Source organism: Vespa mandarinia, chromosome 11 (assembly GCF_050613455.1).
Source record: "Vespa mandarinia isolate Hongniang chromosome 11, ASM5061345v1, whole genome shotgun sequence".
NCBI lineage: Eukaryota > Metazoa > Arthropoda > Insecta > Hymenoptera > Vespidae > Vespa > Vespa mandarinia.
Window position 1 is genome coordinate 3800494 of NC_140820.1, and position 26137 is coordinate 3826630.

General features: G+C 34.9%; 1 protein-coding gene and 1 long non-coding RNA gene across 2 annotated transcripts in view; one reads left to right on the plus strand and one right to left on the minus strand.

The window, feature by feature from the left end:
• The window catches only part of LOC118441524 (uncharacterized), a 68662-nt gene that overhangs the window by 24488 nt on the left and 18037 nt on the right, over positions 1 to 26137 (minus strand). Inside the window, exons 2-3 of the mRNA XM_035866031.2 lie at positions 12385 to 12697; positions 8562 to 8794 (exon numbers count right to left, since the gene is read on the minus strand). Coding sequence (XP_035721924.2) covers positions 8562 to 8794; positions 12385 to 12697 — 546 coding nt within the window. The remainder of the gene's footprint in view (positions 1 to 8561; positions 8795 to 12384; positions 12698 to 26137) is intronic.
• The window catches only part of LOC118441526 (uncharacterized), a 36942-nt gene that overhangs the window by 8152 nt on the left and 2653 nt on the right, over positions 1 to 26137 (plus strand). The window lies entirely within an intron of this gene.

A 26137-nucleotide genomic window follows, 5' to 3' on the forward strand; every position in this document is an offset into this window, starting at 1 on the left:
GAAGCTTTCAACGGTGATGTACACGCCCATTTTGGCTTCGTTTTATACGAAGAAATGGATAAAACAATGGTGAGTAAGTCTGAGACGAAAATGTCTCCTCCTTCTCCTGTTCTTCGTTGCTTCGGTCGCACTACCGTTGCTCGGCATTATAATTCTTGGCAGCGTTAAGGCCGCTCGTTGCAGCTGCTAGTCTCGTCAGTCCCTTCGAACTCGTATGCTTTTCGTATTCGTGAGTGTTGCACAAGGGAAATCGACCATACTGGATACATTTCGATCGAACAAAATCGTTTCAGTAATTTCAGTAATTTCGTTAAATCAACATATTTCTTCCTATTATTGTCTCTGCGAGACCATGAATATATAATACTTATCAGAATGATCATCACGTTTCATTATAGATTTAGAAATTGTTTTCTTCTTTGTAATCACTTCAGAGGGTTATGTTCCAATATGTTGCCTGAATGTAGAAAGAGTTTCAGAAAAACCGGGAAAGCGACGACAATATGCCCTGTAATACTCGCCCCACTTTCTCCTAATTACTTATGTCTTCAGCGTAGGTGCATTTAGTAGAATAGTTTTAAACGTATTGTATGCGGGATAATAGAAGTGTTTTATCGATTGTCGAGTTACTTTTAACCAGTTTAACCTCGGCGTACCCCCACTTTCTTCCATTCGGTATTTTAATGTCTTTCAGACGAGAGGGTCGTATGAAAAGCCGTCACTAATTGTGGCCTGAAACTAGTACAGCACTTTGAACGTCTTCGCGATAACTAATGGTGCTAGAGCATAAACATCAAACAGATAAAATGGATCCTCTTTGAAAGAGAAGAACCATAAAAGATAGATAGATGATTGTTGTGTAAAAAAAGTAACAAAAAAAAAAAAAAAAAAAAAAAGAGAAAGAGAAACAAAAGAACAAAAAAAGATAATTAGATTAAACGTCGAGTCGTTTAATTTCATGGCAGTTTTGTTTCTCAGTGATTTCTTTCTTTTTTTTTTTTCTTTTATATATGTACATATGTGCACTCAACAGAATATACGATACAAGTTAGCAATAGCTTCTCGTCGTTGCGATATGTCGTAAAAAGAGTATAATGTCGTAAAAATGTCGATAGTTAATGTAAACGAAGGAAGAACGAGGTGACCGAGTTGTCATACGTCAATACGATAAACTCGTTTCATTCCATAGTAATCGTCGCTTAAGAATTCCACGTGGCCTTTTATCTAACGCACAATTCTCACCTTTCACTCGACAAACGATTCTATAGGAGGACATAAAAGGAACGGCATTAGATCGTTGCCACGTCAATTAATGTTTATCACTATTCGACAGGCATCGTAATCGTAAATTTTATTATTTCTTAAACTTTTGAAACGTATCATTGTTGACTTTATGAACTTCATGCCTAGCAATGGTATGGTCATTTATTTCGTAAATGATAGTTTTTTTTTCCCTTTCCTTTTTTTTTTTTTTTTTTTTGATTTTAAAAGAAAGTTACGATTTACTAAGTTTCTTAAAATAAAAAGAATATTGTGTGGTCAGAAGCAGAAATCGTTCATGCGGTAGAACGCAGACATTATCGTGGAGTTTACCGGTCAGGGTAACTTAACTCGGCCAGCTTGCTTCTTTAATTTTGTGTATGCCGACCAACGGGTAGGTACCCATTAACGACCATTTCGAAGTATCTCTTGGAAAGTACAAGAGAAAAGGGACGGTGGACGTGCTTGTTTTCGTGGTAAGATTTTTAGCGAGCTAAAGGAAACACGCAAATTCGATATGCCAATTTATTTAGAGAATTTATAAGATTCTTTTTTTCTTTTTTCTTTTTTTTTGTTTTATTTCATTTTGCGTTATTTTATATCTAATCCCTCGAAGTAGAAATTTATATTATTGTTGTATCGTCTGTCATCAAATTAAATAGAGATATCAAATAATTTTGAAGTATCGCGTATATTCTTATACAAAGGACTTCTGATGAACAGCACTTTCTGAAGTGACTTTGACTTGGAATTGTACCAAAAGTCTACACGTGCCACCGAGTAAGCATCGTACGATTATAGTAACTTGAAACATCTTGTAAAGAATTCTCGAGCGCACGACGGCTGAGTCTTACGAGAAAATGCTGTCTTCAGTTAGCAACGGAGTGATTCGGTCCAGAGGAAAATGACAAACATAACGTAGCTTTTATTTTTATCAAATATTAATGAATATTAATAAATTTATATGAATTTCGAAATGTTCCAATTGAAGTATCACTCGATTTTAATTAAAATCCTTACAATTCATCGTCGTAATTCATGTTTGTTCGGAATGATTTTCACAGATACACAGTAGTCATATCAGACGATCGTTTTAATCGAGAATAACGTAAATGTTTAGAACATACTTACAAATGAGATACTTTTAATCTATTTTTATTTACGTATACGCTTATAGAGCTTGAACGCCAGTCATTTTCATTTAAACGTACTATCTGTACAAAGTTTGTTTTCGAGAACGTTTGAAGTACGAGATCATTGACGGAGTAGATATGTTAAATCAATGACTATCCTTGTTGTGCGAGTAGATCTTACGGGATTTAAAAAAAAATTATTAGTAAATGAATCGTTTTGATTGAAAGTTTTCAAAATTTATAAACGGAATAAGTAGAATGATTTAAGAAAATCTTCTGGTAATACAACTACGTATATTTTAGATTCAATTAGATCTTTTCACGAATCTGGGTGATCCCATGTATCATCGTATTTTGGTATCCCGGAAGTATATTTTTCATTTTGCCATAAACGTCAGATTAGAGTAGCTAACATCTGTTAACGCTGCCATCGGCATAGTTCGATTAAACGTCGATAAGAATAGAATAAAAAAATAAAAAAGTTGATTATTTATGACTTAGTTTGTGATCACGTTGATCTGGAACGAACTGGTAAACTTAAATTTCACTTCGATTCTCAAACAGTAACAACATGCTCATTCTCGAATAATCATTTCAAGTTATCGAAACGGAGTCTCTCCTCGGAATATCTATTGAAAGTTTACGGGTTTCTGGAAAAGGCTTTAACGATCGTCTAACGTTAACCCAGTTACTGTATCTGCGAGGGCGATTTGCGATATAGCCAACGAGGAACACTATAAATCAGCGTATTTCGGTATCGCGGAAGCCAAGCCACCGGTATTTATATAACTCGACGTTCGTGCTGCGCGTCGTGAGGAACGAAATGCATCATTCTCCTCTCTCTTTTTCCCTTTCTCTCTTTCTCTCTCTCTCTCTCTCTCTCTTTTGAGGAGAGACTCTCTTTGTCGATCTCTCGCCTAGCTAATGTGAGATCTTTGTAGCTCATTGGTGTCTTGTACACGGTCACCAAAAGGCTGCACGCGTTCAAATTTGATACCTAGCCAAGTGTGGTGTCCGAACTCTATGGACTGACTAACTCGAAACTCGAATAATAAACCGATTCGTATGAGAGGAGAACAAGGATGACGAGTAGGTTGTTTCTCGGATTGTTCCTTTTCTTTCTCTCTCTCTCTCTCTTTTTTGTTTATATATTATCATGGACAGATGGTGGAACACGATAATTGCGGACAGGAATTGGAGCGTTTCGTCTCGTCCCGAGCAAAAGTGAAAGAACAAAATCAGTTTGTACGTTCTTTAAAGGATCGGGCCGATCTTAACGACGTTACGGATATCCGATTTTCACATTTCGTTCATTAGTCACGAAAATTTCGATTTGCACGCTACAAAGAGATAAGGATCATTAAGAAATTTATGGCGATCATGTATGTACGTGTACTCAGTGAATTTGTGATGTAACTAGAAATCGCCATTGGATTTCGTTTTATCGGTATGGTGCATTGAAAAGTACAACATATCCTATTAAATTTATCGCCTTCTCTCTTGTAGTAACACCAGTGACCCCCAGCAATCCCGTATCCGTACATTTATCACAATCAGTACTCTTGATTGGTCGACCATTTGCACGTGGGTGTATCGAAGAGAAACGGAGATATCGTGCGATCTTTGTCGAGATAAAGAATATCGCATGGAAAGTACACGCCTTCCGCTTTGCATCTAATTAATGCCTTTCTACGATCAGGAAGAATTCGAAACGTTTTTCTTTACCACCTGCCTTCATCGCGATGAAAAGTGTTAACTAATTTTTCCAAAGACGTTTTATGATAACTATCGAGCATAGCGAAGTAAACTTTAATACGATTTAACGTATATCTAATACTTTGAATCCCATTCCTTTTTTTCTTTTTTCCTTTTCTTTTTTTCTTTTCTTTTTTTTTTTTTTTCTTCTTTTCTTTTCTTCTTTTTTTCATTACATTCCAGCATTTTCACACGCTGCATTACCGTATCCGTTTGCACGCGCGTATACGTATGTATCCTCGTACGTTAGATATATATCCGTAATATCGGTTCGTTCAACTCTGCGTAAGGGCGACCAAAAATAATTCCAGATTCGAGCTTGCCGAATCTTTATGCTCAAAGACAAACTGACAGAAAAATTTTCATTATCAATTAAAAGGATCTTATATTCTCAATCACGATCTTGTTCATTAATTTGATTGAAAAAAAAAAACAAAAAAAAAAAAAAACGATAAAAAATAACGTATAAGAAAGTGTACCGGCAATGTTTCGTATATTTTAAGTGATACCATGTGACCGATTCCAACTGTGAGTCACTGTACGTCGAAAGACTCACGACGGCCATCCGGTGTGAAAGGAACTTTACGATAGCATACGTCGAACGTTAAATTCCTGACAGCCCCTACCGTACTCTTTTCTTTTTCTCCCTTTCTTTCAATCTTACTCTTTTTATTTCTCCTTTTTTCCTGTTTATAGTAACGTCTTTCTTTTTTTTTCTTTTTCTTTTTCTTTTTTTTCTTTCGTCGGCGAGCTTGGAGTGCCAACAAATGGCGTCTTCACGCCAAGAACAAACAGCATGTTTTGTACCAGGGTTATTTCATCTAAGACCGATGAATCGAACTTCTCAAAGTGTCGATTGACGTGCGTGCTCGAGCGAGACGTTTAAAAACTCCCGCGCACGTATCTTTGAATGCGGCTCGGTGGTTTACAAGGAAGAGCATTAAACCACTGCTGACTTTTACATTTACGACGTTAGACCGATCGTATCTCGAGCAGCAAGTAAAAGCGTAAAAACTTGGATGGTTGATGTATTTTATGTGCAAATTTATATATTGCCACGCCTACTATCGGAGGTCCATCTCTCGATCGATTTTGCAGTGATTCGTAGACCGTGATTTATAATAGATTTTCATTCCTAAGAATATAATTTTACAAATTTTTATTTTTGTTTTTTCTTTGTTTTCTCTTTTTTCTCTTTTTTTTTGTTTTTTTTTTTGCGTGAAAACTGATATTTGTTTCCTCGAGTCTACTGCATTACAATTATTTTCGTATTTGTATGCATCAGCATATTTGAATCCGAAAAGACTCGACTACGAACTTATGCTAATGTCGTGTACGGTAATTACAGTAAAATGCAAATTATACTACCGATGTTATTGTACCCACCCTATCGGCAATTAGGCATGCGCTTATTGCGATTTATAACGCGATGATTTTTGTCCTTTTTAACATCGGGTAATCGTTAATAGCACGAGCTACGTTTTAACGAGTGATTTTAAAGAAATCTTTATGCATGTTTATATTAAAATATATTTATACTTATTGGAAATCATAATTACTTGGTGAAACAAATATAAGTCATTAATAGATTAATAAAGTTAATAGATTATTCGGCTTTTTTTATTATCAGTAGAATATTATATATAGCAAAAAATTAATTATCTCGAAAAATAATCTTTCTATTATAATCGGAGAAATTTTACGATTGAATTTAATCGTAAAATTAAAATGTACAATTTTTTGTTTTTTTTTTTTTTTTTTTTTTTTATACACAATTTATAAGTCACATCTTCCAAAAAGGAAATGATGTACGATTACGTTTTTCCTTCTTCGTTCGTCGACTTTCTCCTATGTTAATGCACCTATGCTAATGAAGAACTGTTAATCAAAAAGTCGACGATACGGTATGAGATTTAATTGATGTAATAACCATGACGATTCATGATCGCCCACACGCCTAAATTTAACCATTTTACGATGATCTTGTAATGATTCTTTAGCTGTTTTATTTTTACGAGAAGCAAATTAGCTTGAGCCGGTTAAGTCATTAAGTTTTTTAACGTTGGTCAGATGATCGATAACCGCCAACGTGAAAGATGACTTTGCTCTTGCTTTCACCTTGTCTTTCTATCCTTTGATTTCGTACGGCCTTTGTTTTAAGATCTCGTGTTCGAAAATAGAACTAATTGGCGATCGTAAAGCGAGCTTTTGTTCCACCAAAGCCTCAATATTTCACTCCTTTTGTCTTTTAAGCGTTTATTATTATTGAAAGATAGAAATCGGTTAAATCGTAATTGATTTATTTTTGTTCATGTCACTTTTCAATATTTTACCTTAAAACTTTTTGTTTTTTTTTTTTTCTAATCACCAGCAACGTATCGAATGTGAAAGCGTTAATTATCTCTTCAGTCAGATATTTTGATATTTAATTCATAACATTTTTTTATTTTACGATTAAAGATAACGATGGATCTTATCGTCGATACCAAGAACTGTTTATCGTGATGATCATTTTTCCGTAGCATCATTTCACGCGGATAATAATTTCATCTCAACGAGGAATCTATGATTTCGAGTTGTAATAAGTTACGTCAATTACGTCATACGCTCGTAGTATCCTTATCGAAAAATAATTTCTACAAATACAAGGTAAGTACAATTAAGCTGTCGAATCGATCTATTCGATCAATTGCCGGAAAAAAGAAAAAGCAATAAAAAGTAATAATTGAAAGGGAGAGTAGCGTATAGTTCATAATACAAAGCTGCTTGGCAGGTCACGCGTTGAAATCTCTCGTTCGATCGCTCTCGTACTTTCGATTTTACACGCGTTCCAGACTGAGATGATTAGCACGATCACTGGCGATTAATTTTCTTGGGCCGTGATCCCCGTTAATCGTATAATCACCATCGCAAGTAATACATATAGATCGATCTTTGAAAGATAGGAAAATTAATTTCCTCATCGTTTTAGTCCTTCTCGATAATAATTCCAGTGTACTGTTAGGTTAACTATACATTGGAAATTAGATGATCGAAACTATGTTTTTTTTTTGAAGTAATTTGAAGAATCTGGTTTATTAGAAAATTTCATGATCTTATTATCAATCAAGACAAATTCTATGTTTAATATATTATTTGACAAAATATCGAATTATTTCACACAATTTAAATATCAATTTATTCGACAGATTTATTATTCGACTAACCTTAGAAGAACGAAGTGATTACGTTTATCAGAGAAATATACTATAGCGCTGATATTGCAACGAATATTAAATTAGATAGCCTCATTTAAGAATCGATTACCAGATATAATGCAATGGAAATTGATCTGAGCGTCTGTAATCGTGTGATAAAGTAATGACTTAAAGTATCGAGTTGCAAAGTGAATTTATTTACGAATTTATCTGAGGAGTATAGTTGGCTGTCTAATCATTGATTAAACGACTTGGAAAACGAAGATTCAAGAGTACTAAGAATTAAAATGATAAAGCGTTTGAAAGTTTCATATCGTTGGATCGTATATCTCTATTTATGATTACACGATGGACCACCATCATAGAAGTTGCGTGTCATTTAAACAATTTTAGATAAAACCAATTTGCATTACAATTAGATAGGATTAATTTTTATCACTTTTTTAATGCCGTTCTAATGCCGTTCAAATAACTGTTAAATCAAACGAGAAAAATTCGTTTGAATTAGAAAAGATTCGTGTCAATTTGTAATCAATCTTTAGAATTTATTCATAAAATTAACGAGCTGGGTTTCGTCTTAATATTCCATTTAACGTAAAAGAGTGGCATATAGATGTTTTCAACTAAAAGATAATCAATGATATCTATCCTGTAAATCAGAATGACTTACAGCGTGACTTCTTCCCTGATTCTTGGCTAATAAATTTTCCACAATGCATTTTGCCTGATCGACGATACTTTCTCTTACGATGGATAGAGTTCTTCGATTGAAACTTTGCTTCGGGCGATTTAAAGATCGTTTCTCAATACGATGTACATAAGTAGATACATCGTATAAGGCTCTTTCTCTTTGCGATTTATCTTTCGCATAATGAAGCCTTTGCCTAGTAGCTCTACGATTACCGTTTAATCGGCTTGCTCCACATGACTCCGTTATTAATTTTGTTTAATAACGCGGTAGATGAATGAAATATGCGATAATTAATAATCACGTACCTTGTACCTCGCGGTCTCATTAATTGATACAATTTGAATTTCAATACAGGAAGCAGGTTATGATTTTCTCCTTTCTTGTGCATTAAAAAAAGAAAAAAAAGAAAGAAAAAGAAAGAAAAAAAAAGAGAGAGAGAGAAAAAAAAAAGATTTGATGAAGCATAGGATAATAAAAATTGCTTATATTAAACCAATAAAAAATAAGAGGATGTTATCGACTCACGTAAAAAGATAGTTCAACACGATGAGAGTGTTTAGGCACACAGGTGAGTGCTTCCGATCTGCAACATCCGGTATCGTCCGAGCACCTGTGCAAGATGGCGCAGTGTGGAATGTAGGTGGTCGATGGACTCGGGTAGACATCGCGAACCGGAATAACTCTTGGACGTGGCCACTGACAGCTACCTTCTTTAGATACTTTTATCGCGTATTGTAGAGCATCCTTGATTTGTGCAGCTGAAAATTATGCAAAATTGTATTATCCTTGTAGAATTAAAAGATAATCGTGAAAGAGAGACGATAGTTTTCAAAGGAAATCAATAAAACGATCTGATTTATTTCTATTTGATTTTTGTCCCTGGTTGATTTGTCCTTATTGACGATGACTATTCCATTATGTATTTAAAAACTTCATGCGTTCATTACTAAAGAAAAAGTATTTTATTACAGATACACACACACAAACATTCACACACACACACATACACATATGGATACATACTTGTTGCAATATTTTTTTTAAGATTGAAAGATATCGGTCACGAAAGCTTTCTATTGATTCAAGGGAAAAATACCTAATCGCTTTCTACGCATTCCGCATACTATCGATAATTATGCCGACGTCAGTTGTATCGAGAGGTTCGCCTTGATCACGGAAGAAATGTCCTCATCGATCGAAAAACTACGATGGATGTCGCTTAAGACTTCTCCAACTCTATGAGGGAAAATTACATAGTTTGAGTTTCTATGGTCGTTTCCTCGTGAGAGAGAAGATCAAAGGGCGTCGCTACTTTGTTATTACTCAGGATATACTTGAACGATTCAATGGTATATACATATATACATAAATATCCTCGCTCTTACTGATTCTCTAGGCGAGTAATGTCAAAGAATGTTAGAATGAATTAATTCGACGCGACAAAGGGCAAAGATTACATCAAACTATCGTTCCCAGAGATGAAGTAATTATGAGTCATGTTCGTTGATACAAAGATAGAGTTAAAAAAGAAATTCTCTTTGATTGCTTTTACATTTAAAGTAAAACGAGTAATTACTCGTTGAATGTATTAGAAAATAAATGTTAATGTTTTAAAATAAAAAAAAAGGCTTATTTCAAAGTATTCACGAAAGATATGTTAACGTGTATCAAACGTCTATATTAGTAATATCGAACATTACGTGGATAGTATTGCGAATTCAAGATGAGAGGTTAATCGGGCCAAGTTCGCGAATAGGATGATAAAGACGAAGACGAAGAGCCGCTTTATAAATATTGCAGACGAGGGCAGGATCGCGTCGTTTCTAATCGAAAATTATTACCACCGATCGTCGTCGTCTTTACTCTCGCGTTCCACACTGCTTTTACGTCCGCAAGTTGGCATTAAATCGTCGTTTGTCAGTCGGCATTACTCGCGGATTAGTTTATTGGCCGTAACGGAGTACCGGAGAAAGAGAGAAAGAGAAAGAAAGAGAGAAAGAGAAAGATTCCGAAGAGAGCGAAGCAAAATCGAAACGGATTCGTTCTTTGATCATTTTACGAGTTAGAGTTTATTCTCTCATGTAATAGGAAGAATTGATCATTTTGTAAGAACAAAAAGATTCGACACGCGAACTGTGTTGAAATCGAAATATTTTAACGAATAGAATTCTAATATCATTCGTGACTATTATTAAAAGGAAAATGATCTTACGATTTTGCGAGTAATTACATGCTGATTTGTACGAAGAAAATGTAACGTAGCCTAATGGAACACAGTACTTAAAATACCATTAATGCATTCTTCATTTTAACAATAAACAATATTAACTTTTTTTAATGATTTTGTTCGTTCGTAAAAAGGATAAAAGAGATGGAAGTACTTTTTGACAAGAGAAACGAAATGATTTTCATAAGAGTTTTGGAAACGATTCCTTCATCGATATATATATATATATATATATATATATATATATTTTCCTAGTCGTTTAATCTTCACCGCCGATCTATGGGTATGCTAATTCCGAGCGTAGGCGTTGCTTCCACTCGGCACGGTCCGCACTGACACCGAGATTCTATCTGCGAGCGTTCACAATAGAGGCACGACCGTCAGGAATTCTGAAGAATCGCTCTCTCGCTTCGTACATCCCGTATTCAAACGTATTCCTGAATGTATTATGCCGAGTGAAAAGAAGTTTAGATTCGATCACCTGTTATTCTTTCGGATCGATCATTTGATTTTTCCTTTTGTCTTACTACCTGTCTCTATTTATGATCTTGATCGTTGAATCGAGAAAAAAAGAAAAAGAAAAGAGAAGAAAAGAAAGAAAAAGAGAAAAAGAGAAAAGGAAAAATTCAGGCCATTCTTAATCGAAGATAGTAACAAATGTATTTCTATTTTTTCCAAACGTTTTAATTTTTTTTCGATCATACGGAATATTCGATTTTTCGAACGACGAAGATAAAATGAAAATCACGAGAAGAAAACGAGCATAGCTAGTCGTGATCGTCGAGGAACGAAGCGAACGGTCTCCATGCTTTTACCGAGCAAACTCGACCTATCGTTCTATCGAAGGAATAAAAAGTTCTCTTTAACGCTCGACGCCGTGAAAACGAAGGTTGAGCCGCACGTGCGGCGAACTTTCGTTGTTCGTAAACGTTGCATGGTATGTACGTAACGCCTATCGTGTATGGGACAACAGGAGGAGAATTCAAAAAAGTATGGAGAATTGCCGCAACTTTGCAATCAGTTTGCATGTTAATGCTCGGCATCCTCTTTCTTTACTTTCGTCTTATTTTCAATCGAATTGTCTCTTGAAATAGAAAATTTTAATGTACTATAAACGATTAGATATGAATTTTGATTGTATTTAATAAATACTTCGTCATTAGGAATTTAAATCGCTTATAATTCACGCCTGTAATTGAATATAATTTTTGTTAGAGTTAAATGGTATTTCTGACAATAGTTAGCATGTTTTGAAATTATATGAGATCACGATGATACATCCTGACCGATCACGTAATTACGTCGAGCAAGATACCAACGTTTCTTGAATAAATAGAGGCGTCAGCGAGAACACGCGTCGCGTTTAAAGATTTTCTGAATACATATGTGTCGACATTTTAATAAATGAGAGATGAAATCTAGCAAGAAGTCTCTTGGTAGCTAGAAGTTATTTGTCTTTTTTTTTTTTATTTTTTTTTTTCTTTCCTTTTAGAATACGCATCGCTAACACGTCTATTGTCGAGTCTGTCAACGATTGATATTTCTTTAGACTATTTCTAAACTAAAATTTTTAAAGAAATTAATTTTCGACATGATGCATATCGATCATCGAGTGAATTTTAAGTACCGTATTAATAATCACTTTTCATCTAAATACGAAAAATAATGCAACGTTTGATCGAGTAGGGCCACCTACGTTGTCTTTGAATATCGATTAACAACGGACCTTCGGGTAGGGTCTCAAAGTTAATTGGGGAAGATGCTGTTACTGTAATCTACATAAATCGATTACGGAACGCCTTGGACGTGAATGCGCTATCGTATCACATTTTTCATACTCTTCCTGCATGATAATAATTAAATGTTTTTTTTTTTTTTTTTTTTTTTTTTTTTTTTTTTTTATCAATGCTAGTTCGTATTATCGAAAAGTGCATAGTGAATTCAATTATTTTCGATTATAGAGGATGACATTGTATTCTCTTTGACATCATACAATTTTGTCCTTTTAAAAAGACTCATTTATAAACCCTGCATATCATATCGAGCTCAAAGGGATCCTTTTAGCAAAGAGAGCGATCTCAAAGATATACGCGATATAAGAAAAAAACTGACGAGACGTACTCTTGCCGTTTTTGTTATATTGCTGCATGTTGCTTCTGGTCTCTTTAACGCTCTCTCGAGTGCCCAGGGACTGCCACTTGTGAACGCTGTGAGCTGACATAGGCGGGTAGTCGTTTTTCGCTTGGTAGCCGTTGTATTGGGTGCTGGTACCACTGTCGTAAGCTCTTGAATCTCTGTAGTCGAAGTGCTGAGTAAGCGTAGGCTTAGGTGTGGTCGTTGTTGTGGTAGTAGTGCTGGTAGTAGTGGTGCTCGTAGTAGTCGTCGTTGTACTCGTGCTCTTCTGATCGTTCGTGGTTTCATTGTCGTTGTAATCCTGTCGAAAAAGACATAGCATCGTATTTGATTAGAGAAAGCGAATAGAAATGATTTTGCGAAGCTAACATTGATAATGACAAGAACTTCGACATTTTTCGATGCCATTTCGAAATTCGTTGTTCGATTACAGGAAATAGATTTTCTAAAAACTTTCTAATAGTCGATCGAACTGGAACGAATGTAAAAAAAAATATCGTTCATCATTCGTGATACTATAATTAGTTTGAGAGAGGGACTCAATCATTTAATTATTCGTTTAATTTCAAAAGTAATTATTGAACTTTCATTTTCCTTTTCTTTTCTTTTTTATATATATGTATATATATATATATATATATATATATATATATATATATATATGTATATATACATATATATATGCAAAATATCATCGGGCTTTCTTCAAGGCTCGTTAAATAAATCTTTTCTCGATCACGGGTGGCCAGATTCTTCCGAAGCTCGCGCACAGCCACAAGAGATTTTCTACCAAAGATAAGGCTAATAAGCCAATTTGCATCTCGCTCGCACGGTGTACCTTGCGATCGTGCATCTACTCTCAAAGAGGGCATGGACCTACTTGATCCATGTAGTACGATGTAACATCTGGTGTTGTCTTTGATGTCTCGCCGCTTAATAGAAACAATCCCGACGAACGTAAACGCTTCTCTCACTCTATCTTTCTTTGGTAAGAGAAACAATTTTCCTCGAATCTACGCACTTTGAATTTATTTTAATATATTCTATCCATATGTCGATAATTCGTACGATGACTTTTGCGGTTTCGTATTTCTAAGAACTTCGCGTTATCTCTTCATTATTGAAAACTACGTTGATATTACTTGAGTTTTGTTTAATCAGTATTAAGGAAGATTACCGTGATATAAGCAAAGATAAGATACGTTGAACTGGCGAAATTTGATGCTTGTTTATTTTTTGAAATTATATGAAAGATACGTGATTACTTGTTTCTTTATATTTTTAAAAAATAATATGTTTGAGAAGAAACATATCATATGATTGTGAGATAAATGAAAATGTATTGGAAGTAATAAATTTTTATAAACATATTATTTTTAAAAAATAATATGTTTGAGAAGAAACATATCATATGATTGTGAGATAAATGAAAATGTATTGGAAGTAATAAATTTTTATGAGTCGGATATACACGGGCATATTTAACTCTGCTATCGTTAATGATTCAGATGAAATCAGACTCGGCAAAAGGTCAAGAGGGCAAGGTTTTAAAACGATCTTACGGTTCCTATGAATCTCATTTTGTGATATGATTTTGTTTGCCGCCTACGTCTGGCAATAAAATTTAGAATTATAATTACGATAAGAAATATTTTTTTATTTTTTACATGGATATTTTACATTACGTATACGATGAACAAAGAAATATTTTTGTAAAAGGTAACGTTTCTTAGAGACATAAGGAACAATACGGTCGTTAGATCGTTTTAGATCTTTCTCCACTGAGTTTCACGATCTTTCTCATTATTGATTCGACACAGTAAGCATAAATTTTACGAAAGACACGAGGGATATACTAGGAAAATATTTTTCGTCTTAATGGAACGACGGGAGTTTGAGTTTCATGATCAATGGATCAAAGGTCAATAGGTTTTCAATGCCTTCATATATCACAGGTAACTATTCGCATGCAATTTCTTTTCTCGATTTCGTGTAATTACGAAAAATTTACGATCAAATTGCGAAGTCTTTCATATATTGTCTTTCATTTTATTAAAAATATCATAGGAATTGCTTCAATGTGATATATTGTTTGCTATATGGTAATAAAAAGAAGAACGGAGACATAAACTTAAAGCGTAGATAAGAATATGAATAAAATAGATAAAATTGAATATTGTAATTGACCACACGCGCTTTTCACGCGCGGAGGTCTCCTCGATTATCTTTCCGAATAAAAAGAAAAGAAAAAAAAAAAAAAAAGAAACAAAAGAAATAATTTTCCTCTTTAATGTGATTGACTTTTTCTCATTTAAAACGAGGGAATAAAATCGTTTACGCGAAATGCATATCTTGTCGTCGTGCAATTTATCGCAGCTCGTTCCTGAAATTCTAGCTGGTTGAAAGCGAATAGACCGATAAGGGAAAGTTAACAACATGCGAAGCACGACTGAAATGGACTACTCTTTGCTCTCGTTCATGCAGACACGATTTGTCTCATCTTTATTCTATAACTCGCCAGAGATGCCGTGATTTCGATAGCACGAGAAGTACACGAGAAAGTCCAAAGGATCTTCTTCCAAAAAAAAAGAAAAAAAAAAAAAAAAAAGAAAAAAAAGAAAAGGAAAGAAAAAAGAAAAGAATAAAATAACAAGAAAAATTATCGACATTAAGAATGTGCTTGAAACGAGTCTATTCGTTTTACTATCATCGCAAAATCCGATTAGTTAATACTTTCAATCTAACGTGGCCTAAGCCTATCGTTGTTTTACGACGTGGAAAGACCTGATTTTCTTAGATAGACGCATGCAAATCTATATGTAATTTTGTATATTATCTTTCAAAGACATATTAAAAACAGCATTCCGCTTTAATTACAGTAACTACCGGAGCACGTTGTATTTTGTTGCTTGTCGTATTAGACGAGAAAGTTTCTAAACTAGGACTCAAACTAGACACGATCGATATAGATTATTCGTTTTTTTTTTTTATCTTTTAGCTATAGGACTTCGCAAAATTAAGGAGCCTTCGTTTCAAGGTAAGGAAGAAGCCGGTTAAGTGGCGAGACCGCAAACTGGCCAATAAAACTTACATTAGCATGATGCGAGTTTGCTTTTCGTTCAGCAACTACGACAGATGGTAAGCGGTGATAAAAGATCGACCTCGAGTAAGGTTCGAGGAATGAATCCTCCTTATTTCTCTTGCGAAAAAGTAAAGTTCAAGATCTTTCTTGAACTCCAAAGAAAGAATCTTTGGAGGTGTAAAGACCGAATTACAATCTAGCCGAGTAAAATATTCCAAGATACCCTCTCGAAGGCTATACGTCGGCTGTTAAAAAGCATTATCGAGTATGCTGTACAACACCTCCTGTTATTAAACATTGGACTCGGCTAGTGGGACCACCCAAAAGAAAAGTGGCAAGGTGGTCCACTTCGCTGTTACCACGCCGGGGGGGGCGGCGGTTTTCGAGGAGCCTACAAGAATTTGCATTCTCTCGAGTGCTTCGGTAATTCCGATAGATGGACGTGTATAGATTTTTCTTTCGTATATCTTTTCTTTTTTTTTTTTTTTTTTTTTTTTTTCTTTTTTTTTTTTTTTTTTTCTCGTCTCTGTCCGCCGTTTTCGTCAGAAAGGGAAGATAGCTCGAAGGTGTGTAACCGATTGAATATGAATATGAATAAAAATTCTTGAGAAGAAAACAATGAAGAGGAAATGCCCGGAGCGAGTCGACCGCATTCAAAAATAATACATAGGAGAAAAGAATCGATACTTGGACCACCCACGATGTCGAAGATCGATCAGTTTCCTTTCCTTGACGTGTTCGACTTGTTTAGTGATAATCGCAATGCTTTAAGAACAGTTGAGGTTGAATAATAGAAACATTGAGAAAGACCAACTCATTCTCAAATCCATTTCAATGCGATGAAATCCAAGAGCACTTCAGCGATATATATATATATATATATATATATATATTTATATAGATATATACATATATTTGCATGTGCTTTTGTGATCGAACTCGAAGTCGTGACACGAATAACGTTAGGGGATTGTTGAAATTTTTAAAGAGATTTATAGAATTCACAAGTTTTTATGGATCGGAAAAATTTTCTAATACTTTACTACTGAATTCCACGGAAGTTGTTACTCGATTAGTTCGAGAAGGTGCACGAAACGTGACGACTCACTCGAGAGTATCCGCCCTTCGAGCTCGGCGAAGTGTAACGTGAAATTCTTGGCATCTTTCTTAGAGATAGAAAGAGAGAGAGGGAGAGAAGAGAGAAAGAGAGAGAGAGAGAGAGAGAGAGAGAGAAAGAGAGAGAAAGAGAGAGAAAGAGAAAGAGCGGCACGTCTTACTCGAACGAGGAGAGACAGATGGACGGACGGAAAAGAATGCGAAACGTGGCGGAGGTGTATTCGTTGAGGTCGTCGTTTGTGATCTCCATACGAAATGCCAAGCACGTTGGAGTTCCGAGAAGGAGGAGGGCTGCTTTGCTGCCAGGCTGTCTGCTATCACCAAGACCCGCCGCCATTAGAGATGGAAAGCCGTAAAGCTGGCCACGATCATCATTGGTAATGGGTTTGATGGTGATTCTGAGAAACGTTACACCGAACATGTATTTTTCTTCGTATAAACGACGTTAGGGGCCGTGCTAATCGACGAGCGTCTCTTTTTAATCAAAAAGAATAAATAGAGAAAAAGAGAGAGAAAGAGAGAGAGAGAGAGAGAGAGAGAGAGAGAGAGAGAGAAAGCAGGAGCAAGAAGGAAAATTAAAAAAGAAATTCGAAAGCTACTCATGAATTCCAAGGATAAAGAAGAGATTTATCGTTCATTTAATTGTGCTTGGCGATATTGCAAAACCTTTTTTTTGCAACAAGAAGCCGTTAAAGCTCAGCAGCGTCTTTGCCGTTTCTATCGACACATTTGTCATGAATTCCATCCGCGTGCACGTTCTTATCGCTTGGCGAAGATAGGGATATTTATTAACGTTCTAATTCCCACTGACGGCTTGCACTCTTCGGACTCTTCGGACGTTTGCCTTGCTTCGATGGTTAACGGATATGCGAGTCTACTGAGCGGAAATGCTAGCTCGGCCATAGATTAGATTTATGTACATTACTCGTGTCTTCTTCGAAAGGAAATTGTTTTTTCTAAATTTTGAAAACGACAACGACGACGACTTTTACCTGAAATTTTAATATTTCAGGTAAATATATATTATATATTTCGGACAAAATTTTCGACGACTTTTATATCCCATTTTTATTGAATTTTAAAAATTTCATTGAAATTTTATCAAAGTATTTTTTTTCTCTTTTTTTTTCTTTTTTTTTTTCTAACTATAAGCTTAAATCAATCGATAGAAGATTTTTGTATTATATGACGAATGCCTTCATCGATGGCTCTCACGAATATTATGAGATTATTTTTATCGAGGTCATCTCTGAAAATAAAATACCTTTTATCGTGAAGATTGGCCGGTCTCCAAAAGCGAATCTCAAGATGAAAGCGAGCGCGGACTCTTTCGTTCTTAGAGAAATATGTGCTGTTTCCGACGGCTGGCATATATCGAGAGAACTCAAATTCGAAAGAAAGGCCTCGTTTGTATTAATACAATTGGCATTATGAGCATCAATTGTTCATTCAATAATGAATTCCGAAGAATTGAAAAATTGTGTTGGTCTCTTCAATGTTCATACTTTTTTAATAGTAATCCTTTACATTTTAAAAAGATTTGTTAATATATTTCTTCGATTTCTTTTGATTAGAAGAGAAATTAGGAGATGATCAACGTGTAAAAGAATGCAGAGACATTCAATATACATTAATAAAACATTCACATTCGCATTACACACTCGATTCGTCGTCGAATTCTATTCGTACTGGTCATCGAGCGGCCATTATGAGGACGATGAGATTTTATTAAGTGCGTGGGTGATATTAAACGTTACTTTTGTGACCGAGCCATTGTTTAGTTGCGTTAAATTTTGTGAAATACTTATTATTCCCTCGCTCTTGTGGATACTTTATTCCTCGCATAGACATAACATCGAGTTTTGCAACGTTTAGAAGGAACCTTCGATACAACGAAATATCGTCGATACATTTTTTTTTTTCGCGATTATTTCACTCTCTTACGAAGATAAACCTATGTACTTCGAAGTGTGTAAACTGCGATATCAACGACGTCGATTGATTCAGGTCGTGTTTGGAATCGAATTCATTCAATGAAAGAAAAGTTTTTCATTCGTTCCCTTAGATTTATCTAATCGAACGAATTGCCTTATGACAACTTTTCATTTGATTTTATTTTTATAATCATATAGGTATCTGTATTTATATACGTTGTATTAGATTTGAACGGAGAACTGAGATATATCTAAATAAATTCTAAGTGACAGGCGAGTCACGTGAACTTTCCTTGAAAAGAAAAAAAAAAAAAAAAAAAAAAAAAAAGAAAGAAAGAAAGAAAGAAAGAAAAAATCTTTGAATAGAGAAGATAAAAGATACATATCGTTTTAACGGTTGCGACATCGATCTAATCGCGATGTAGTGCTCATCGAGATCGATGAATTGACGTCGAATCGTACCTACCGCCGTAACCTTCTCTCTTTCATGTGTGGTCTGAAAGGAGACCGCAAGAATATCTTAGTATGCTACGTGACCAATGAAATGCAGCCACTTTCAATGATTCATTCGATGATTCTTCCCGTCGACGACGCCCGGCTGTCTCCGACTGGATCGATTAATCGATTCACGACAAACAGAGTTGTCGTTTGTTCTCAACGAAATAGACTCGATCAATCAATATGATCGCATTTAATCGGTACTTCGTTTTGTTAATTTCAAAGCAAAGAAAAAAAAAATATATATATATATATTTTTTTTTTTATATATATATATTTATCTCTTGGAAAAGGAAAAAAATTGTACAAGGCTAAACGATATATCTACTTACTTGTTTTGCAAAAATAGTTGCTAATCGCAGTGTTGCTTAATTAGTCATTTGCATCGATACTGTAAGTAGGCTACGACGAATTTTATCAGTTTACAGATAAAATGATATTTGCACAAACGAAATCTAATTTTTCGTACTAATACATATCATTAAGGTAAAATAAGGCAAGATAAAAAAAGAAAATGTTAAATACCCTCGTAGAATAAGAAATTTATTATTGTTACGTTAATAGAAAAAAATTTTTCACTAGAAAAATATATCGTTTTACGTAAGAAAGTGTCGCAGCTTGAACGCGGAAGAATCGGCAAATAGCTTTCTAAAGCGACGTTCCTCGAGGGATATTCAGATCTTGTGCGAAAGGTCGTAGGTCACGCGTTGAAAAGGCAGTTCGTATGCAAGGATGTCGCCCTCGGCCTGCATTCCAAGACGAAACGAGTCGCGATAGGATGGTCGTAGCTGTCAACAATCCTTTCCGCGATAGAAAATAATTGGAATTTGATTAGAAGTTGAAAATTTATGAATAACGACGGAGTAACATTTTCAATAGAGAGATTAATATCGAATGTATTGCTTTTCAATCAGAGAGACTCGATATTGGACTCGCGAACGTCGACACGACTGAGAGCAAAAAGAATTGGAATGGACATGTTCTGAGTTAATAAACGTTCGAATGTATCGAGTGAAAGGGTTTATAAGAATGTATCCTGTCGCGTGCACTTTGACATCGTACGTCCGCCTTCCTTCGACCAATGAGATCATCCAAAAGTTCTTTTGCTGTTACGTGCCGGTGGTTGACCGTTAATAAGGATAAGGTGCAATGCCTATCGATGACATCATCTTTTATTCACGCCTTGCAGTACGCGCTTTGAATCGTGCTAGCTTCGACACTCCTTTAGAAAGTCTTCTACGTAAACAAATGTTAAGAAAAATTGATTTATCCTCAACTACGACGACGACGACGACGACGACGACGACAATGAAGACGACGATAAATTTGTCATCGAAATAGTTTCTTCCTTGACGATAAAGCACGAATCTCTTTGTTCCTCATCGATGTAACGTCTACTTTTGACTTTTAAATGACGATGAAAAAGAAAGCATAATGAAACGTCGTATATATCGTTAATTTCTAATATAACGAATATGTGTATCGTTCCCAATTGTTTGACAACGTGTTCTCAATCGTTATCGCATTGTCTTTTATTTTCTACTTATCACAGACTCATTTCTCTCATTTTAATACTAAAGTCTCATTTAATACTATCGCTATTGTCAGAATGCATTTGTCATCGTACAATGTAAAAGTCACAATATAGCAAGAGTCAATCGATAAAGAGATCGCTTTTGTAGATTAACATTGCCAAGGCGATAAGTTTCTATTGACATTTGACAAAAATTCCAAGTTGGAACAAATGGAAGAACATCTGGTCATCAAGAGTCATAGGTCAGGAAAGCTCATAGGAACAAGTGACACTTAACCCGTAAAACTTGTCTTTCTTTTCTCGATCTTTCATCGTAGAATTAATCATCCTTAGACAGATATCCTAGTTCTTACGAGTACCTTTGAAATTAATCGTATCTTTCGTTTCCATCGATTCGTCTCGTTAATGTCGGCTATACACTAGACACCATAATGTAATTCTTCTTAGATAATCACAGACAAAATATCTTTTCTTGAAGATAAAATATTTAATTTCAATGTGCAGTCAGCTTTAAAGTTTTCATATGCTTTACCCTTTATCCCGGGATGACAATTGAACTAATAGAACAACGAACCGATCTGTGCATTACATATCTAGAACGGCGAGACTTACTCGACGAAAGCCACTGAACCGTAGCTTAACAATCTCAATGACGTATCGATGTATCTCTCGCGTATTGGTTAATAGCGTTCCTCTAGGAGAACACGTTTTCATCGAATGCATCGAAGGACATTCGCTTGGAAAATCGTCCATTCGTAATAGGACTATATCCTTTGCTGTAAAAGAGATATATGTATATATATATATATATATATATATAAAAAAAACATCTCGACGATATTAATTACATCTTGATTACGTATTACACGTGATTCTAATAATTTATCGGCATAGACACGAAACGTGCGTTACGTGTATGCCGCATTTCTCGGATATGCTGTAATCTTTCGAGCGTGGATACAGCTGGATCGTTTTACTTTCGAGAGATAGGTAGGAAGAAAAGGAGATAAATAGAGAGAGAGAGAGAGAGAGAGAAAGAAAGAGAGAAATGGATACATATCGTAACTTCTCTTAAAGAGATCACGATGATAGAATTGAATGGAAGCGAGGAATAGTACGTTGTATTTTTGTTGTAGTATCTTCTTGAGGAATGTCTTTGCTCGTAAAGGAGAGTCCAGAGAGAGGACACGAGAAGAAGAAAAGAGAGAGAGAGAGAGAGAGAGAAATACCCATACGTTCATATAAGGAGGTTTTCATTGAAAGAACTTGTTTCTCAAGCCAAATAGGGACGGTTCATTCATCCTGAGATGGAGCGATCAAGTGTAAGATATCTATCGTCAATAACAGTAATTGTAAACTCATGCTTTTATCGATTCCGACTTTGAAATTTGACTTATGAGTTTGTAAACAATAACAAACGAGTCGAGTTACCTTGAATGTTCGGAAACAATTCAGTCTGTCGCAGTATTTCGTCGTGGAAACATTCAAGGAACGTTCTAAAGAATTTTATTAATACATATATTTTAGTAAATTACGTACATTTATCATCGTTGGATTGTGCAAAAGAGCAACCTCCAAGGTAGTGAAACCCCCATCATAATATTAGTTTGTATATACTTTATATACTTGCGTTGCAATATTTCTTCTATAATATTGTAAACAACGTAAAGCACTTTCAAGTTAATAGCTACTTCGTTAGACATATGATAATATCAAATGGTTACTTTTGAATATTTCGTTTTAATAATTTACATAATTTCAAATTCAGTTGTTTCCTTGCATCACGTTAAACAAGATTTTTCGTAGTAATATTTATTCAATAAGATGGTAGAGTATTCATTACCGTACGCTGCGATCAAATCTAGTACCAGTCGTTAATGTTACTTACGTAATGTGGATATTCCTCTCGCTTAATGTCGCAGATAGGTCGCGTTAGAACGTCGCGGATGGAGGAACGTGTGAGAACGATGAACGAGCGTTGTAAAGCTTGAAGAATTATCGCTCAATACAATAATCGCTAATTGTACGTCAATGGAATTTAATGAAACACACGTTAACCCAAAAAATAAGCTGATAGTTTGATTATTCGAATAATAAAATATTATGATGGTCCCGGTTAATTTTATTCCATTTCTATTCTCGATGCGATATCATGTTTCTGTAATTTGATATAAAAAGTTTAATTGCAACATTGAAATGATTTGACACTTTTAAAATTAATTTACTTCGAGTTATTTTTAATTAAATTTATAACGTGTATAGTCGAAAGAAATGAGATAATAAAAAGGGATAGGCAAGGCGAACTGGTTTTGTTCTCTCAAGCGACAATGTATTAAATATTCAATGAATCGACATGCGAGAAGACGCTACAACACTTACACTATGAAGAAGTTGAATGCTTGTAATAGATCTGATTATTATCAACCATGCCATGCGTACGCCCAGTTTTATGAGTTATACCATAGTTGATATTTGAAAAAAAAATTTCTTTTTTGTGTACACATTAGTAGTAACATCTTCAAGTGCCGTCTATTATCCACTTTACCTAAGTACTTATGGTCGCACGGGCCACGTCCGTTCGAAGCGAAGACTTTCAAACGTGGCGGCGCGCATTTTGAAGCGGGTCAACTATTTTTATCTCAACGCTCACGGGTACGTTTCGCTCGTACGTCTCATTGTCTATTCGACGTCTGTCGACCTCGCGCTTTAACTACTTGTCCGTTTCCTATGACGATAATAACATACAATACTTTCAATTTCTACGAGCTATTTGTACGTCGATAATAAGTATGTAATTTTTGCTTTTTAGTTGTCACTTTGTTATTTTGCAACAACAACAAAAAAATTCTTCTATGATTATCATCAAAATTGCATAATTTAAAGGCACTCTTATTAAAGAAACGAGTAATTAGCGAAATTTAATCGTTCAGTATTGAATCTACCTAATATTTTTCTTCCTCCTTCCCCCATCCCTCCCCCTGCCCTCACCACCCCTCGTGATCGTACAGCATCTTTCCAATTAACAAACTTACCAGTAATTAACAATAAAACGACTAAAAGATTTAAGACAGGCCGATAGTGGTCGACCTTGTAATTACTGTAAATGGCAAATGCTATGAGATTCGAGGTTAAGTAAAAAGAAAAAAAGAGAGAGGGAAAAAAAAAAAGAAGAAAAAGAGAGGAAAGAAGAAGTATATTTTATTACATCGAGTGCAAACAAGAGAAGGAAGAAAAAGTACTTTCGTCATCGTTAAAATCATTTATTAGGGTTGACATTTTGTTTGTCGACGGAAAGTGTCAGTGTCTGGATATAGCCAAGTTTCATTAACGTTCCATCATTACGTTTAATTCCACTTGGTGCTTCATTGTTACGGCATGAGAGAAATACGACAAACATAACTGTTAAGACAATGTCGAGCAACGTATAGGCAATAGACGATACCGTTATTCTTCATGTTGGATCTTTAGAAAAGATCTCTCTCCCTCTCTCTCTCTCTCTCTCTCTCTTTCTCTCAATCTTACACTTGCGAACCCATTTCAATAGAACATCAATGAAATGTATTATGTTCGACTTATAATAACATCGTGAAACTTTTCATATACATCTATATATATATATATATATATATATATATATATATATATATTTTTTATTTTTTTTATTTTTCTCTCTTCTTGAATACGCCAATAAAGTTGAAAACAAATCGAAGGTAGAAGGATAATGGAGTTCGTCCATGTCAGCGTAATAAAGTAGTAATTTATAGGTGTCAAACTTTCGACTAATGCCAGAGCTATCGACAACGGTACGATCGATCTTTCTCTCTCCTTCGTACTGTCGTTTCTTCGATGGCCGTTATTATGCTATTATGCGTTATACGGCTCCTATAGTATATACGTTTTCCTTCGTAGACTTTAGGCTCATAAACCAGTTTCGAATCAGCAAGAGATACTTATATGCACATACTATAGGTATGAATACGGGTTTGTTCCTCGAGGCTTCGCGAAATATAAATCATTAAAATATGTCGCGCGATCTTACCGGATACATTGCTGCGAGCAAACTTCGATAATAGCGATAATGCGATGTAATCGATCGAGCACGATTGATTAGCCTTATTGCGCTAGTCATTTAAAACACTTTTTAACGTTAATAACGATATCGACGTCGTACCGTCGATGTAGGTGTTGGAGGGGCGTGTAGATAGTACCATGTAAGTAGTCCAATTGATTATTCAAATGAGATAGGTAATTAGAGTTATTTACGATGCTGATCTTTCACTCGGTCTTACGTGCTTCGAATATCTCTCTTTTTTATTTATTAACGCGATGGTACGAGGATTGGGACACGATAATTGTAAGACGATTGAAATACGATTTCATTTTCATTATTTTCTTGTTATTTTGAAATTACGATCTAAGATATCTACTTACAATTTAATTCTTATCCGTTTAACAATTTAATCGAATAGTATGATCTTAACGCGATAAAATTTATTTTCCATTATTTCGTTTTTATCCATATAATTAGGATTACACGGTACCGATCGATGTCGTTGATATCGCTGTAATTTTATTACTTTTTTTCTTTTCCTTTTTTCTTTTTCCTCTTTTTTTTCCTTTTTTTTTTTCTTCTTCTTCTTTCTGTTACGTTAACCGTAGAATTATACAAAATTGCAGTGTACGCGGAACATTAATTATGTCACGAGGATGTTACGGAGCAACGCACGTGTTCTGATGTCATTGATCTCGTTGCGATCTAACCGCCGGAGAAAATATCGATGGTTTATGAATCGCGCTCGGTTCCTCGTACTTTATCATTGCCGGATGGTATCATCAATATACCAAGCGTTCTCTTGACTATTTCCAATCCGATGCGGACAGGGGCACGTTTCATAAATACACAGAAGAATATGCGGATGTTATCGGTTGTTCGTTCTCAATGTTTTGCTTCCAGGTAGTCTAGACCAGCGTTTCTCAACCTTTTTGCCATGTGATCCAACATATATATTAGATATCGCGACCCAAATATGAGTAGTATAGATCATATATTATATAAATGAATAAAATTATAGATACTTGACAATAATTTATAGATACGTATGAATTATAACATTCGATATATTTTTACTGAAAATAGTTCAAACGTATTTCGATTTATAACAAATATTTCAATTTTATTTTTTATTATTTAAACTTAACCATGGAAACGTTTATCCATTATTCTTCAAATTCGTTAATTTCTAAATGATCATTACCGACGAACTATCATTAACGAGAAACTCGTGAAAGATCATTTATTTTTGTTCTCAATAATATACTATTGTCGTAAAAGAAAGAAAGAAAGAAAGAAAATAGAAAATAGAAATTGACAAAGACCGGATAACTTTCCAAATTTTTAAGCTGAATTAGAAACGTTTCGGATGAGAAAGCATAAAATCAAGACAATTAAGCGTGAACTCTGATCGTATTATTTTGAGTCTCGTCTCTTTTGAAGAGACTCAAACGTCGCATTTCTCGCCATGTTTCACGCACCTTTTAATGCATGCGCTTTATGGTAGTCGCCACGGTAATTATGGC